Raw genomic sequence first — 18,465 nt, forward strand, 5'->3', positions numbered from 1 at the left:
CTAATATGCTGTCGGCATCAATGCATTGCACTGCCGGCATCAAAAGCTTTCTGGTTAATCTTTACAGAGGCGGTGACAACAGTGAGTCAATTATTATAGCCATAAATGAATTATCAGGGAGCATAAGTAATACCAATGACATGGATAAAGTTGATAAAATCAGCTACTGCTTAATAATTTATACCACGGTACATGCACTGTGCTCTGTGCTCTGAATATTTTATTACCCCAAATCCTCGCAATCATGCTCTGAGGAAGGCATTATTACTGCCATTTTACAGACGAGAAAACCAAGACCTAAGTAACTTGCCCAGAACCCCACAGCAGGTCAATGGCAGAGCTAGACCTAAACTCCAAAGCTTAAGGATCTTATTTGCTATGCTATACTGTCTTCATTGAAAGGTGGGAAGGACAAAGATAGCAATTGCGAGTGTGCCACAAGCAATAGGTTCTTAAATGGAGACTGCTTTAAAGGAATGTAAATATTTCCATGACAACTATTCAAATATTGCCTCCAAGAAGGAGAGCAGATATGAAACACGATCAGTTTACTATATCTTCCCATGCTATCGCAGTAAGGAAAAAGAAGCGAACTGAATTATTTCTCCATGACAGTACGTTTTATGAACTGTCTTGGAGAAACCCGAGTTCGCATTACGCTGGGAAGGGCCTGGGACAGGGTTCAACCTCGTGCAGCCCCCAAGGACTGCTATATCAGTCTTTGCTGCTTACAAGGTCAGCCACAGGAGACTTTTTCCTGTTCTGTTTTTCCACTTCTACTTGCATTTTGGCCATTGGTTTGGCCATGGCAAGGGCCATTTTGGCTTCGGCTTGCAATTTCTTTTGCCTTGTGAGGAAGTCCATGTCATCCAAGGATTCGGATTCCTCTTCAGTAGTGTCTCTATCAGAGTAGGAAGAACTCTGTTTGCTCTGTAAGGGAAAAAGAGCAGTGTGAGCTCTTGATGCCAGTCACAACCCTCTTAGAGATGAGCTAGGATATGCCCTGAATCTTCTCTCAGAGTGGCTAAGAGCTTCCGCCATCAACTCTACTTGTTGCTTGACTTGACCTGTACAAATCTCAGGTAACATTAAAAAAAAAGGCTATGTTAGGTCCAGCTCCCATAGTGTAGGGCTTAAGTGCTGTGCATAGGAGCCAGACACACATGGCTGTGTATGGTTTGAATCCTGGCCCCTGACATTTTGGAAAATATACTGAGTATGTGTGTGTGTGCCCAAAATTCTGATGGGATGAAGAAATGGAGAAAACAGATTGTGGCATGACCAAATCCCATTGGGGGTGCTTTCTCTGTTTCTCCCTTCGTCTTTCTGGTGAGCACAGTACCCTCTAACATTTTTTTTTTAAACTCTATTTTATAATATACTCTAGCATAAAGAGTGAGAGCAGTATAATTAACAACAGGAAAAATATATGTATGACAAACTTAAGACATTTCTTGATTCTTGGGCTTAAATACACTAACATATTTAACTCTAAGTCCTCAGAATAGAATCTCAGATATTTAATCACATTCTGACATTGCCCTGCTCTCAGAAACCAACATCTTTTCCTATTTGTTGGTCTTCAGTTAAAAAAAGAAAAAAAGATAGGACTAGCCCCATAGCACAGTGGTAGGTGCCATGCAGAGGAAGCTGGATCCTACGTGGCCAACCAGGGTTCAAATCCCAGCCCTAATAGCTTGGGAGAAAAAAAAAAAAATTCTGCATGCACATGTGCCCAGGGTCGTAGAGGATGAAATAACTGGAGGAAGGTGCTCTCTCTCTCGCATGTGTACATGTCCTCTGGCATAAAAAATGGAGAGAGATAGGAAAGGGAAGGAAAGAGTTTCATTAATAAGCACCTATGATTATTAAGCCAACTTCTATAACATGCAGGAAAGGAACGAGCTCATATTTCTAAGCCCAATGGGGAAAGGATTGATATTTAACATATTTGATACATTTTAGATCATATCTGAGTATTCCTATGGTTTAATATGAAAATAGACATTAACTTCAACAGAGTTTATGTCTCCTTATTATATCGTGACTGACTTTTCAGTCATTGTCACATAGGAACATGCAATCCCAAGAGACTTTTCTTTTTTAATTGCTGCAGTGTTCTTGATTCCCAACAGAAAATAAACCCCACACAATATAAAATACCACACCAAGCTTCAGTTAGTGGCTGTGTGGACTTACCATCGGAGACAGGGGGGTGTCCAAGCTGGTTTCAGTCTTACTGTCCTCAGCATCGCTGTCCTTGTCGCTGCCACTGTCGTTGACAAAGCAGATCTGCAGGTTCATCCCACTCTGCAGCCTGGGCAGAAACACACAGGCACTCATGCTGTTGGCTGTTTGTACTTGGCTGCGGCCAACCGTCCGACTCTGCTGAGAGTGGTTGTGTGTGTTCTTCACATGGAGATGTAAGGGGCCAACATTATTCTCCCTTATAAATAACTTTTACTAGAGGATTCTCCAATATTATATGAGCTTTTCCCACACCAATTTCATATCAAGTGAAAAATAATTTGAAGCCATGTATCACAGCACACAGTATGACACCAAACATGTAGTCAGCACCCAATAAAAATGAGTCGAATTACTGAGTTTACAGGTCTGTTGATCAAGAAGAATGAGGTTCTTGGCAAAATAAGGTTGCTTGGGTCATCTAGGGCCCTGGCCCAGGGGTGCAGTTTAAAGAAGCTCATTACAGTCAGTGTCTCAAGGCCTCAGTTCTCTAAAGACTGCCCCCCTGCCCCCCAGTCACAATATAGGGTTGTCTGGAGGGAACCTTTATTTAAGGCAGTTGTCAAAAGCCAACAAAGGGACCTCATTTATGTCATTAAGAAAGAGAGACACCACAGGCTCACCTCGAAGATGTAAGGACACACAACACCTAGGCAGAAAGGCACACGCTTAGGACACAACGGCATCTACGGACGGCCTCCTGCACACGGGAGCCTTGAAGACAGAGCCCTCTTGGGAGCTCATTACGTGTGTGGTGCACCCTCACGCTCCGGGAGCCATGTTGGAAATGAGTCATAAAGGGTAGCCGGCCGCCGCCCTGCTGTACACTCAGCCAGACTGCAGAGCCAGTGCTCTGTACCAACCTTTTGAAGTTGAGCACACGTCAATACTGTTTGGTAGTAACAAGGATTTTTTTTTTTGTTAAAGTCAATCTCTTTCATGAAAGTGAGAGAGATTAAACAGAGAAAGACAAGCACTCTCAACAGGGTCTCATGCTGCATCCCCTCTTCCCCAAGCCCCCAGCCCTCCCAGCCAGCCAGGAGCATAAGCACATGTGCCCGGCATATAGGGGATGACCAGAGAACGGAACTCACGATCGTCCACATGGACCCAGCATCGCTATAGCAACACATTACTGCTGTGCCTGAACTCAGACAGCCCAAAGGTTTTTTTTCTTTTTTTTTGAAAGAATTATTTCATTTAAGTTTATTTATTTATTTATAATTTGATCAGAGAGGGACAGAGTGAGACAGAAAACGTACTGATTTAACCTGGGCTGTTACAGGTAGGCACTGCCACCTATTGTTAAAGTCTATAATTACCCAAAGTGCCAGCTTTGTAAGGAAGCACGGCCTTCCCTGAGCATGCGCCATTCTATTCCCTGCCTGCCCTCACAGCACAGGTATGGGAGTGGGAGGGTAGGGGGGTGGGGAGGGAGGGCTGGGCCCGGGAGGCACGCCCTGGGCCCAGGGATACAAGGCCACAGGTCCTGCTGTGATCAGCTCCAGGTGCCTGAAGTCAGTTGGACTTAGGTTCTGAATCCTCACTTCCTTCTCCAGGCACGGTACATAATCTCTATGAACCTCAGTTTCCTCATCTGTACAATGGGACGGGTAATACTCAACCCAACATTTTGCAGTCAGGGTTCAGAGTGTTCAGAGCCTGGGGCAGAGCAGGTGCATGTTAACTGTCTTCCATTCTCTACTCCCTGGAAGCCCAAAGGAATACAGAATCTGAGAGGTGATGTGACTCTATAAAGAGACCTCTAAAGTCGCTCAACACCTCTGGCCTAGGCACAATCCATTCTCTGACAGATACTCAAAACTGTAACTACTGGGCAGCTTCTCCCAGTGAGCTATTTGCCACCTTTTAACTTTGTTTCTATTGGATTTTTTTTTCCCCTAGAGAAATCTAATAGGTTCAGGTTACCCTTCGATCCCCTATAAGCTTTAACGTTTTAATGTTTATGATTGGTCTAAAAATAAAACCCCAGTTTTTAATAATAAAACTCAAGAGCTATGCATTGGAAGGTGGTAAAAAAGAAAATCACTTGCAAATGAAAAACAGACACATTTTAAAGGCTAACACTAATTAGAATCTAAGATTACATAGCATTTTCCACTTCCTGAATTAAATCCTGAGAAGTATATGGGTACTGGATACATGGGTTATGAAAGTAAACAACAATCCACAATACCATTACAAAATAAAGTTCACAATGTCCAGAGATACACGTTTTCATTCTGAAGAAAGTCTGGTCAGAAATTCTGTTGTCCTGTCCCCAAACTGACCTTCCTTCAAAGGATCAACCCAGACCTAATTGACTGTCCCAAACAGCATTGCTAACTCAGGAAAGGCAAAGGGAAAAAAGGGAATTTAGTAGTTGGGGTGACATGAAGAAACGCCTCAGGTAGAAATTCAGAAAATCGCCTTAGTACCACATTATCACCACGGGCAAGCGAACAGAGCTGCTTATAGGGTGAGACTTATAATTCCTTATAGCGGTAATCACCAAGAATGTTCCTCTCCGGAAAAGGAAATGATATGACATAACAGCTAATGGTTCAGAGGGGATTTTAGCAAAGACATCTTAAAACAGGCTCAGGTTTCAAGAAGGATTTGTCTGCCTTTAGCCTTTAAGCGGGTTTTAAGATGAAGACGGCTTTGGGTAAAATTCAGCCACAGCTCCCACACGGTGGCCTGACTGTGGGGTGACTGAGACCACCTGGTGCTGCCGAAGTCCTCCACACCACAGGGTCAAAGGACAGAGAACCCTCTGGAACCCTTCTTACTCAGGGGGATAAAGGGTGTTCCTGAGGCTCAGTCTGAAAACCAGAGTTCCCTCTGAGCCTCTGTCCCTCACGCTGCAGGAGGGCCAGTTCACCTGGATCACGTGAGCACAGTGAAAATCTGACCCTCATCTTGTTAATTAGAGATAGAATGTCAAGGTATCCAATTCAAGGTTACTTGATGTTTCAAATGGCATTTAGCAGAGCATTGGCTGCAGAAGGCTGCTGGCAGTCTGCTTTGTCCATTGATTTTATTTCTGTAAGGTCTGTTCTGATTATCCTAGAAACCTCTTCCTTTATGCACCACGCAGCAATTAAAACCAACCCTGCAGCCCAGAACTACCGAGAGGGAGCACCATGGATCTAGAAAGAGGGTGTTCCTGACAGAATGCTCAGACACATGATGAGGTAACGACAAAGTACATTTTCTGGACATCTCCATGTGAGCAGGAGTGGCTTGCTCCCATTGGCCAGAAGTGGGCAGGAGTGGGCGGGCATCTGGTTGAGAGGCTGTCCAGCAATGATGTCTGCTTGGCATTTACAGGGAGGAAGATCGTTACGGAGCAAATGCTGGGACTGACTTTCAATGAATGTTGTCAGGGATATTATTAAAATAAGCACAGAACTGAAAGGAGGGCAGAAATGAAAAGTTCTTAACTAGTAAGAGGACATTTTGAAAACTCAGGCATGTGGTAATATGATTTGGTGTAAATTTACGTGCATCTTTCAAAATATGGAGACAAGACCAATATCTTTTTTGTTTTAAAGAATTATTTTACTTAACTTTATTTATTTATTTAATTTTGACCAGTGAGAGAGAAAGAGGGAAAGTGAGAAAGCAAGCCACCAGATCCGGGACTCGAACCACAGTTAGCCATATGGGAGTCCAGAACTCTTAACCACCATGCCACCTGCCAGCCTCGACAAGGACAATTTCTACCCTAAGACAGACAATGCTATGGTTCTCAACTTTGCTGATGACTGTTGGTGGGGCCGTAACCATTGTGAATTGTCCTTAGCCTTACATATGATGAACTAGGGCTGGGCTAATGTAAGGCAAGCTCTGAAGCTCAGAACTACTGGATCATTCGGAAAGTAACGATGCATTTTTGCATAGAAAAACAGAGAAATACATCATGACTCTCCTGATAACCTAAGATTTGCTGCTTTCTGATTTTATACATGGAATCTCCTAGTACCAGCTTAAGCCACCAGCATCTATGTAAAGATGTTTGAGATTCTTTGATAAGATTTTATGCCCCTGCCCAGTGCCCTTTAGTTCGTGTCACTCGAACTGTTGGACTGAATTTTAGTTTGAAAGTATATTCACTCCCATTCTTTCCCTGGGCTGTGGAGTCACCTGTGGATTACAGGCAAGACAGATGTTACAGTTTGGATAATGGTTTATCTTCCAAAGGTTCATGTTTTGGAATCTGGTGATTGGATATTCCCCAAAAGTTCACATGGTGGACCTCGTTGTATTGTAAAGGTATTAAGTGAAAACTTAGTATCTTCATGTTGTGATAGTCATTAGGGTGCCCCCCCCACACACACACACTAATTTCTGCTGTGTACATGTAAGATGGAATAAGGCAGGCAACATGACATGGATTCAGACCAGAACAAGCAGAAGAAACTACAGGCAACTGCTCTCTCTGTTTAAGATCCTGCCCTCTAGGGACCAGCAGTTAGCGTAATGGCTATGTCGCTGAACTCCTATGTAGCTGACCGCGGTTTGAGTCCTGGAGCCAGTGGCTTAAACTCACACCAGGCGTGTGTGTGTGCATGCCCAAGATCCCAAGAGGAGAATGGAGGAGAAGGGATTGCGGCGTGGCCATTCCCCTGGGGGGTGATTTCTTGCTTTCTGTCTGTTTCTCTCTGTCTTTCTAGCTAGTGCACGCGCCCTACAGCAAAAACCTCTCCAAGAAAAAAAAAAAAAGATCTTGCCTTCTGCCGTGTTGCAGTTGTACCAAAAGTTGACCCCTGGACCTCAGGCCTCCAAGCCATGAGCTGAAGAAACCTCTACTTCTTTATAAATTACCCAGGTATTTCTTTAGGAAATGCAGTAACAAGATAAGACAATAATGATACTCAGAGACGTCAAATCTGCCCCAGACCTGTGCAGCCTGACTGGAAAACAGCCTCAATTCTTTCGCCTCCTTGTATGTGCCCTTAGAAATGTGACTCCTAGCTTCTCCCACCAAGAAGTAGAGTTGATTTCCCTCCCCATGGGCTGTCCTAGAGCCTGTCTTGGTGAACAGAAGGGAAAGGAAATGATGGTGTTTCAGCTCCCTCAGTCCCTCAGGGAAGCCTGCCACTGCCCTCTGAACAAGTCCTGGCTAGACTGCTGGCGGCAGCACAGAGCTGACTCAGCACTTGTTCCCAATGAAGCCCCAGACACAGGACGAGGCCAGCCAACAGCAGCGACGGCAACTAGCTGACCTGGAGCTGACCACGGACACGTGGTTATGCTTGTCCCAGCCCAGCGAGGATTAACGGAAGTGCCCAGCTGACCTACAGAATCCCGAGCAGAATATTTAATAAATGCTTATTGTTGTATGCTACTGTTGCAGGTTTAAAAAAAATAATGATTATGCATCATCATTGTGGCAATAGGTAATTGGCACAAGGTCACAAAGCAAGACCACCCACTGGACTTCTGACTTTTGAATCCAGTGGCCTTTTCTGCGTATTACACTTACCCTTAGCTTTGGACTTATTAGATCCCATCTGTGTCTGGCATATAATTTTAAAGGGCATTCTGTACTTGCTTATGATTTCAAAGCAATTGTGTGGCTTTCCTCAGGAAGCAGGGTGAGAGGAAATTTCCCGAATGCCTATGGGTTCCAAGCATGCATTCCTCCTTATCTGTCTACACACAGCAGGGCTTGAGAGCCACTGGCCCTGCCGTGCCGTCTGTTTCTCAATATCCTCAACTAGTTTGTGGCCAGGCCATTAAAATATAATATTTCCATTTATTTTAAGGATCTTCACTGCATTATTCAAAGGTTTTATACATAATAAATGATCATCCATATTTTTATACTGTATCCTTTTCTTTCTCATGAGAATTTCAAAGAGGCTTGAGCATTAAATATGGAATGTAACTACTCAAGGGTTGCAATACACACATTTCATTTTTCTGAGAATTTGTTGTAAAGAGGGAACGTTTGAGGTTTGGGTAAGCTTTCGATGTGCTGTGTGTGTGATGGTGTCTCTGTGGAATGTGTCGAGGTAGGTAAAATGAGGTACGGCAAGTCCTTGATAAATTGCAAACTACGTTCCCATTCTGCAAACCCTGCCCCTCTCTCCTCTTTTCTCTACCGACTGTTCCACATTGAGATTCATCATGAGAGTTACAGAAATGCCTATTACTAATTTAAAAAATAAAGACAAAATTTCTGTTTTTCAGCATTTGTGATTATCAAAATACAATGCTGTATCTTAGTTTAGTGGGACTGTGTTAACTTTCTTTTGCTAAGAAGTACATAATTCATGGGATGATAATTGACTGAACTTCTAAACAATAGCATCTAAGTAATGGCTTCAAATATTGCATCCATTCACTCATTTGATGATCAGGCAATAATGTAAGTCCCATGGCCCTCACTGGCTACTGCAGACAGCTGCTGCCCTCTTTGGCCAGGGCACACCTTTTCTAGTTTGCTACAGTCCCCACCCCTCTCTGTGGCTTTTTTTAATCTGCCTTGCTTTCCTCATTTATGCTTCCTTTTGGTTCCTGAGGCATTTCATAGTTCATGACTGTTACAGTAAGTGGATCCGTAGTAGCTGAATTAGGGGTGACAATTAAATCACAATGCATACAAATGGAGAATACACAGGGCATTGGAAAGAACTCCAAAACTTTTAGTAGACACTTCTTATCTTACATACTCTGGACTGTTACTAAAGCAAGGTGTTAATCAAGACTAGTGAATGAGCAGGGAACTGCAGAGAAAGAGGGTCTTGGTTAATTTGGGGAAATGAAGGTAGGAAAAAGAAAAGGAAGAAAACGAGTCCTCCACCAGTTAGTGCCCAGGGAAGTTAAGGGTAGTTTCTAGTTATGGACCAAAGAGAGAGTTTGGGGGAGGGGAGACATCAGGCCTCTCTCTCTCTCTCCTTTCTTTTACTGGAGGGCATGTGAGCTTCCCAGAAAGAGAGAGAGAGAGAAAGCACCCCGCCTCCCATGGGGCATGGTTATACCATAATCCCTTTTCTATTTCTGTATCCCGTTGGAATTTTGAGCATGCACACACACATGCTAGGTGTATCCATTAAGCTGCTGGGGCCTAGATTCAAACTGGTTGGCCATGTGGGATCTGACTCCCTTAACCACTAGGCCATAGGGCCAGCTCAAACATCATGTCTCTTTATGTCTTGATGACCCCACATTTTATAGGACTCAGGTATTTGGCCTTTTTGACAAAATCTGAGGAAGTCAACTCTAAAAGTAGCTGGAGTGCAAGTGGTTCTCTTCAGGCCATTTCTTTCTCTTTTTCTGCTTCCTCTTCTTTTTAAAAAACTTTTTATTACTATTGTTTTTAACTTGCATTTAATCACTGTACACCTTTACAGTGTACAACATGGCTTTTCCCAGCAAGAATATAGTGCATATTAATCAAGTCAAAGACATTACCATGTATATTATCATTAGCAGATAATTTTTTTATGTCTATTAAGTGTGTTGTTTTTCCCCTGATTCCCTCCCTCTCACCCTCTATAGCCCCTCAACCCCCATCTCTGGTATCTAAAGTTGCCCTCCTTGCAATTATACCTTCCAATCTTTCAGTTAGTGCTATAAAGCGCAGACATTCAGTATATATTGAATGGGGACATACAATGCCTCTCTTTCGTAGTCTGGCTTGCTTTGCTTAGCATTAAATCTCCTATATTGTCCATTTTCTATCAAATGTCAGGGTCTCATTGCTTTTTATGGCTGAGTAATATTCCACAGAGTACATGTCCCACATTTTTTCAATCCGCTCCTCTGTTTTTGGACATGTAGTTTGATGCCATGTCCTAGCAATTGTGAATAATGTTGCAAAACACATGAATGTGCAAGTGTTTTTCCAGCTGAGGATTTTCCTATCCTCTGGATAGATACCGAAGAGTGGAAGTACTGGGTTGTATGGCAGTTCTATTTGTAGGTTTCTGAGGAACCTCCATTTCATTCTCCACAGTGGTTGTACTAATTTGCATTCCCAGCAACAGCGCAAGAGGGTTCCCTTTTCATCACAGCCTCACTAGCACTGATCATTCTCTGTTTCTTCTTCTAAGACTAGTTCTGGAAAGTTTCATGTGTGCACATTCAAACAATGGCTGGTACGCACCAAACACCACATGGCCACAGAATCGTCTCACTGGTTTAAGAAACTAACAGAAAAGGGGAACTGCCACTCACCAGCTCTTCATGGAGAAGCATTAGCCTTTGCATCCTAATCTAATTCTCTAGAGAGCTATAAATACTTGCATTCTTCAGACAGCTGTTGGTTCTAATTCCACATCAGTGTCCATTTCCTTCACTAATGACCACTTTTATGTAATTAAATTTGAAATTAGAGGATCTTAATCTTGGGAAAATGCATTTTCAACAGAAATATTTTCCAGCATGAATGGAACACCAGAATGAGGCCTCTTCTGGTACTAGGAATAAAACGGCCGTCTCTCCTGAGTGCCAAATGGGTTCTACTTTCATCTTAATTATGCCAAATGGTTTCCAAGCAATTTATAATCTGAAATTAAAAGTTACCATTTTTGAGCATCTATCGTGTGCCAGGCTCTTTATATACCTTACCTCTAATTCTCAGATACACATAAAGCAGGTGTGATGAGTCCTGTTTTCCATATGAGAATACAGAGACTCATAGAGGTTAAATTACACAGGGTCACACAGCTGGAACTTTATTCTAGGGGCATCTGTTTTGTAAGATCAGGACACATTAATAAGAATGGAATAAATTTATAAGTGGAAGAAAAAATTAGGAAAAAAATGAAAAACAAGACAAAATAAAAATTCCAAGGCTGGAAACAAATGCTTAACAGCAAAAGCTTAAGTATATAAAGGTGATGGGAACCAGCAGATGGTGTGGAGGTTAAGGCGCTGGACACTCCCACATGGCTGACCATAGTTTGAGTCCCGGACCTAGTGGCTTGCTTTCACTCTCTCTCTCTCTCTGGTCAAATTAAAAGATAAATGAATAAATAAATAAAAATTAAATAAAAATAATTCTTTTTTTTTTTTTTTGAGAGGTTTTCACTTGGTTCTCTTCAGGCCATTTCTTTCTCTTTTTCTGCTTCCTCTTCTTTTTAAAAAACTTTTTATTACTATTGTTTTTAACTTGCATTTAATCACTGTACACCTTTACAGTGTACAACATGGCTTTTCCCAGCAAGAATATAGTGCATATTAATCAAGTCAAAGACATTACCATGTATATTATCATTAGCAGATAATTTTTTTATGTCTATTAAGTGTGTTGTTTTTCCCCTGATTCCCTCCCTCTCACCCTCTATAGCCCCTCAACCCCCATCTCTGGTATCTAAAGTTGCCCTCCTTGCAATTATACCTTCCAATCTTTCAGTTAGTGCTATAAAGCGCAGACATTCAGTATATATTGAATGGGGACATACAATGCCTCTCTTTCGTAGTCTGGCTTGCTTTGCTTAGCATTAAATCTCCTATATTGTCCATTTTCTATCAAATGTCAGGGTCTCATTGCTTTTTATGGCTGAGTAATATTCCACAGAGTACGTGTCCCACATTTTTTCAATCCGCTCCTCTGTTTTTGGACATGTAGTTTGATGCCATGTCCTAGCAATTGTGAATAATGTTGCAAAACACATGAATGTGCAAGTGTTTTTCCAGCTGAGGATTTTCCTATCCTCTGGATAGATACCGAAGAGTGGAAGTACTGGGTTGTATGGCAGTTCTATTTGTAGGTTTCTGAGGAACCTCCATTTCATTCTCCACAGTGGTTGTACTAATTTGCATTCCCAGCAACAGCGCAAGAGGGTTCCCTTTTCATCACAGCCTCACTAGCACTGATCATTCTCTGTTTCTTCTTCTAAGACTAGTTCTGGAAAGTTTCATGTGTGCACATTCAAACAATGGCTGGTACGCACCAAACACCACATGGCCACAGAATCGTCTCACTGGTTTAAGAAACTAACAGAAAAGGGGAACTGCCACTCACCAGCTCTTCATGGAGAAGCATTAGCCTTTGCATCCTAATCTAATTCTCTAGAGAGCTATAAATACTTGCATTCTTCAGACAGCTGTTGGTTCTAATTCCACATCAGTGTCCATTTCCTTCACTAATGACCACTTTTATGTAATTAAATTTGAAATTAGAGGATCTTAATCTTGGGAAAATGCATTTTCAACAGAAATATTTTCCAGCATGAATGGAACACCAGAATGAGGCCTCTTCTGGTACTAGGAATAAAACGGCCGTCTCTCCTGAGTGCCAAATGGGTTCTACTTTCATCTTAATTATGCCAAATGGTTTCCAAGCAATTTATAATCTGAAATTAAAAGTTACCATTTTTGAGCATCTATCGTGTGCCAGGCTCTTTATATACCTTACCTCTAATTCTCAGATACACATAAAGCAGGTGTGATGAGTCCTGTTTTCCATATGAGAATACAGAGACTCATAGAGGTTAAATTACACAGGGTCACACAGCTGGAACTTTATTCTAGGGGCATCTGTTTTGTAAGATCAGGACACATTAATAAGAATGGAATAAATTTATAAGTGGAAGAAAAAATTAGGAAAAAAATGAAAAACAAGACAAAATAAAAATTCCAAGGCTGGAAACAAATGCTTAACAGCAAAAGCTTAAGTATATAAAGGTGATGGGAACCAGCAGATGGTGTGGAGGTTAAGGCGCTGGACACTCCCACATGGCTGACCATAGTTTGAGTCCCGGACCTAGTGGCTTGCTTTCACTCTCTCTCTCTCTCTGGTCAAATTAAAAGATAAATGAATAAATAAATAAAAATTAAATAAAAATAATTCTTTTTTTTTTTTTGAGAGGTTTTCACTACAGAGCGTGTGCGCTCGCCAGAAAGACAGGGAGAGATAGAGAGACAGAAAGCGAGAAATCACTCCCCAGGGGGGATGGCCACGCCACAATCCCTTCTCCTTCATTCTCCTCTCGGGATCTTGGGCACGCACGCACACGCGCCCAGCGTGAGTTTAAGCCACCGAGTCCTGGACTTGAACTGCGGTTGTCTACATGGGAGACCAGCGACATAGCCATTACGCTAACTGTTGGTCCCAAAATAATTCTTAAAAAGGTATATAATGGTGAACTATATGAGGAGTCATGATGACACAGCTAGTAAAAGTACAAATGACAGAAGAGCAGTTATGAATATGGACAAATGTCTCTGCTGAAATATGAATTGAAAACGTAGGCTATAAAGCAGTAGCTATGGTATGGTTTCAACTTTATGAACAAAAATACAAAAGTATATGCATAGAAAAGATGGCAGGAAATACACTTAAATGATTTTTGATGAAGAGATCCAGTTGACTTTGATTTTTTCTTTTGAGTACCTCCGAGATGCCCTGTGTGGGCAGTTAGCAGGAATTTAAAAAGGAAAAGGAGAGAAAGAGAGAGATGATTAGTCCTTGTGTGTTGGAGGCAAGGTGGGTAGGATTCACTGTTTGACAGCTGGGAGAGAGGACAGGGTGTCTGACTCAGTTCTGTCTATGCAGGGACCATGACTCACATATGAGTCAGGCTGGGCTTTTGTTTCTGGCAGAAGTGCTGGGGATGGTGGGAGATCCTCAGGCAACAGGATACATATTTTCTTCTAAGCAAACAATTCTGTGGATGGACTTTTTTGGATTCAACTCTGCACATCATGTTCAAACCAGTCTCAATCTCATTCTCCTCCTCCGATCTCTGGTAAATTACAAATTCTAAAGTAACTGTTACAGGCCCAGCTCCATGATGCAGTGGTAATGTGCTGCTTAAGAGAAACATGATCCTTCCTAGCAGCCTTGGTTAGATTCTCCAGCCGGGGAAGCCTGAAACACACCAGGTACATGTATGAATGCCCAGGATCCAAGGGGCTGGAAGACTGGGAGACGGGGATTGCAGTGTGACCAGAACTTGTGGAGGGGCTCATCTCTCTCTCTCTCTCCCTGTCTCTCTCATGTGCATTTATACCCACTCTATTGCAATCGATACAAATTTAACCACGTTTTAAAGCCAGCCTGTCTATTCCATTCAGCCCAGACAGTATAAAGTTCTATCTGCCCCACCTGCTGAAGTCTCAGCTGCAAGGGCAATGCAAGTTAGAGAAGAAATGTTTGTCCTCATCCAGACTTCTGACAGTGTTCCTGAGGCAGGGACAAAACACAGCACTGGAGGGCTGCTGTCCGTCTGTGTTTCTGAGGGGTATGGTTGGATTAGGTGAACATCTTAATTGCAAATCCTTTTACTATTTTGAACACTGACACACTGCTTTTACTACTTCTTCTGTTCATGTTTAAAAACATTTGGGGGCTGCCATTTAGGCTTGGTTCCATATTAAGCTTTGTCTTAAAAACATTCTTTCTCATGATTTAATTCATGCCCATTTGAATCCTAAGTACAGTAGTCCTTATAAAGACTGTGATGGATCTACTGAATTGCATCGAGTCTACACGTGGCTGTTCACACTTTGCACTCGTCGAAATCAGGATCACCTTGTAGTCACTGTCCCCCCGGAAGATGGTGGCCTGACCGCAGGACTGAACCTGTAACCTTATCAGTCTACACGCATGTAAGGATCTCAAAGCAGGAGGAAGCGCTGGCTGTTGTCTTCAGGTCAAACGACAAGTTCCAGCATCAAAACTTGCAGAGTGGAGGGCACTGGTTTGGAAGGTGGCACACTGTATCTCCTTATGGCACCAAGGGCGCCATTGTGTAGTAAAACAGAGACACGGATAACTCCCAAAGAAAGTGGTTAAGTGTAGAGTTAGACTCTGAATGTGAAAAAGTTTTTTTTTTTCTTTTAAGTTTGTTATAGGGTGTATGAGTTCATCAGAGACAGAACAAGAAAGATAGAGAAAGTGAGAAATTGTCCCGTTGGGGGATGGGCATGCTGCAATCCTTCGCCCTCCATTCTCCTCTGGAGATTTTGGGCATGCATACTCATGCGTCCTGCATACTTTTCAAGCTGCCGGGTTAGGGACTTGAACTGCACACTTGGCCATGGAAGATCCAGTTGCCTTAACCACTACACCACCATCTGGCCTGACTGTGAAAAAGTTTTACGACTACCTTAACCAACACAGCCCGCCTTTTTTTTCTTCTTTTTGTTTCTTTGCTTGTTTTTGTATGCACAGGAGACAGGTATAATATATGTCTGAACAAGCCTAAATGGACTCCTTCTGTAACTCAAACAATCCAGTGTTAGAGAGGCAGGTGTCAGCATTAATTGGCAGTAGTTTTGCTTTTAAAGTGGTACCTAAAATAACTATTTGATTTATAATCGGTGGTGTCTAAGAGTAAATAAAAATGATTTTTAAAAAAGTAACAGCAAATACAACACTGGCTCTGGTCCAGGAACTCTTTTTACAATTTAATTAATTAACAAATGGAAGATTTATGATATAGGGCCCATGCACTTGCCAGAGAGACACAGAGAGAGAGAAAGCAAGAAATCACTCCCTAGGGGGAATGGCCATGCCTCAGTCCCTTCTCCATTCTCCTCCTGTGATTTTGGCATGCATGTACACACACCCGGCACGATTTTCAAGCTGCCAGGTCCAGGACTCAAACCACCCTAGACCAGAAACTCTTTGGAGAGCTTCACTTGTTTTCCTCACAGTAACCCCATGATGGAGGCACAACTGTCGGTGTATTTTACAGATAAGGAAACTAAGCTACAGTGAAGTCCTTAGCAAGGGCTCATCAGCGGCAGAGTCAAGATTCCAAGCCAGGCCTTTGCCAGTTAAGACCCCGCGTCTACGCACCACACCACACTGCCTTCCTAATAGACTGAGCTCACAAAGATCGCCAGAATGTGCTGCTGAGTGAAAAAGCTTGGCGATGGACAGAGCACATGGCTAGACCGTTTCCTAGCAGACAGCAGGAGGACAAGCACAAATCCGGACAGTGATGATCTCTGGGGAGAGAAACCGGAATACTGGAAAGACAGGGGACTGAGATGGGAGGACATGAACTTTTCATGGTGTTCTCAATGATGCTGTTGGATTTCTCAAAAAAAAAAAAAAATGTGGGGACCAGCAGTTAGCATAATCGCTATGTCGCTGGACTCCCATGTAGTCGACCGCAGTTCGAGTCCCAGACCCAGTGGCTTAAACTCACGTTGGGTGCGTGTGCGTGTGTGCGTGCCCAAGATCCTGAGAAGAGAATGGAGGAGAAGGGATTGTGGCGTGGCCATCCCCCCTGGAGGGTGATTTTTCGCTTTCTGTCTCTCTGTCTCTCTGTCTTCCTGGCGAGCGCACGTGCCCTATAGCAAAAACCTCTCCAAAAAAAGAAAAAAAAATGTGTAATAACACCTAAAATAGAAGTTATTTACAAATTACGCCCACTGGATCTTTTTACAGTAATCTGCTGTGCACTGTAATAGATGAAGGTTTCTGTCCTCACCGGAAGTAAATGGTCACGGGGGTCTGGATGATGGCACAGCAGTGAAACACGACATTCGGCAAGGCTGACCCACATGGGAAGGTCCCAGGTCTGTACCAAAGGCCTCCCTGAGAACGCCTGGCATGCCTGTGGTCCAAGACCGGAAGCAAGCTGGGGCTGGATCATGGGGGTCCAGATTCTATTGGGGGCTGGTGGTGTGCTGTTTCTCTCTCACTCAAAGGAGAAACAAACAAACTTGAAAAAAAAAAAGAAAAACAAACTTAAAAAAAGGAAATATATTACACATGTGATAACTAAAATGATAACGATCTGAGGGGTACAGAAAGTGTTCTAACAAGATTTGCGAGCAAAAGTATGGTGTTAAATCTCCAGGTGACATGGCTCACCCGCTAGCGATAAGAGCATATTCTAGAAGCTGTGAGTGCTTTTGTGTCCTTGCAAAGAAGCCCGTTTTTCATACAAGCTGTGTATGTCTAGACACGTGTGGAATCACTGTCCAAAGATAGTGCAAATTACAGTAATAAAGTCGTGATAAGTTGTCAAAGACAATGCGCCAATGAAAAATACTTCCTAGAAGCTCTTTTAATTAAACATTCAGCTGTCCAGTGGAACCATTTTAAAATATAAAATGCAGCCCTGTGGCCTTTTTCTACCTGCCTCCCACTCTTCTGCAATAGTTTAGGCAATTGAATTCTCATTGGTGATTAAAAAAAAAAAATCATAAGACAGAATACAGCTGGTTATGCCTCTAGCGAGATGTCAAACTCAGCTTGCACAAAATTAATTGCACCTAATTAAAGTAGGGTCATTGGCATTATTGTAAAGCGAGGCTATTTATTAGACAAAGAAAATTTCACAAACACCAATTTGCTTTTCTTTCGGGTTGGTAAAAGAGAAGAATTGCTTACATAATTACATTTGTTTTCCTATTTTAATCTTATTACTCTTCAAAAGATCCACTTAAAATCTAGCTTCACTTTTGAAATTGTGTAATATATTAGAAAACTAGAGGTATTCTAAAAGGAAGGCATAAAAATTATTGGGACCACAGATGGTGTAATGGTCACATTGCTGGATTCCCACATGGCTCACTGCGGTTTAAGTCCTGGACCCAGACGCTTGAAACTCACACCAGGGGCGCGTGTGTGTGTGTGTGCGCGTGTGCCCAAAATCCTGACAGGGAGAATGCAAAAGAAGAAACTTGCAGTGTGGCCATCCTCCCTGGGGGGTGATTTCTTGTTTTCTGTTATCTTTCAGGTAAGTGCACGCGCCTTATAGCAAAATATCTCTTAAAAAAGAAAAAAGGAAAAAAAAAAAGATGCTCTGTAGATCACCCAGTATAAGAAAAGTATAAGAAAAGAATGTGGGGACCAGCCGTTGGCATAATGGCTATGTTGCTGGACTCCCATGTAGTCGACCGTTGTTCGGGTCCCGGACTTGGTGGCGTAAACTCACACCAGGCGCGTGTGCATATGTGCCCAAGATCCCAGGAGGAGAATGGAGGAAAAGGGATTGTGGCGTGGCCATCCCCCTCGGGGGTGATTTCTCACTGTCTGTCTCTCTGTCTTTCTGGTGAGTGCACGTGCCCTATAGGAAAAACCTCTCAAAAAAAAAAAAAAAAAAAAAAGGATGGGTAAGCTGCCATTCACAGTGGCACATACGTGGGAACTACTTACATGAAAGGCTTCCTAAACAAATCATTAGTGTGTGTGTGTGTGTGTGTGTGTGTGTGTGTGTGTATAAGATTAATATGAAGTGTTAAAGATATGTTGCATGTTAATGTGTTACAGTATGCACCCATTATTTTAAGAAA

The 18,465-nt window shown here is 42.6% G+C and overlaps 1 protein-coding gene across 2 annotated transcripts in view; it reads right to left on the bottom strand.

Annotated features, from left to right (window-relative positions):
* Window positions 1-18,465, bottom strand: part of SCHIP1 (schwannomin interacting protein 1) — a 71,276-nt gene that overhangs the window by 9,636 nt on the left and 43,175 nt on the right. For both annotated transcript variants that reach the window (XM_006165505.3, XM_006165504.3), the window contains exons 3-4: window positions 2,200-2,317; window positions 733-930 (exon numbers count right to left, since the gene is read on the bottom strand). In XM_006165505.3, the coding sequence (XP_006165567.1) occupies window positions 733-930; window positions 2,200-2,317 (316 nt within the window). The remainder of the gene's footprint in view (window positions 1-732; window positions 931-2,199; window positions 2,318-18,465) is intronic.

The sequence above is a fragment of the Tupaia chinensis genome, unplaced genomic scaffold, assembly GCF_000334495.1.
Source record: "Tupaia chinensis unplaced genomic scaffold, TupChi_1.0 Scaffold143935_1, whole genome shotgun sequence".
Taxonomy (NCBI): Eukaryota; Metazoa; Chordata; class Mammalia; order Scandentia; family Tupaiidae; genus Tupaia; species Tupaia belangeri.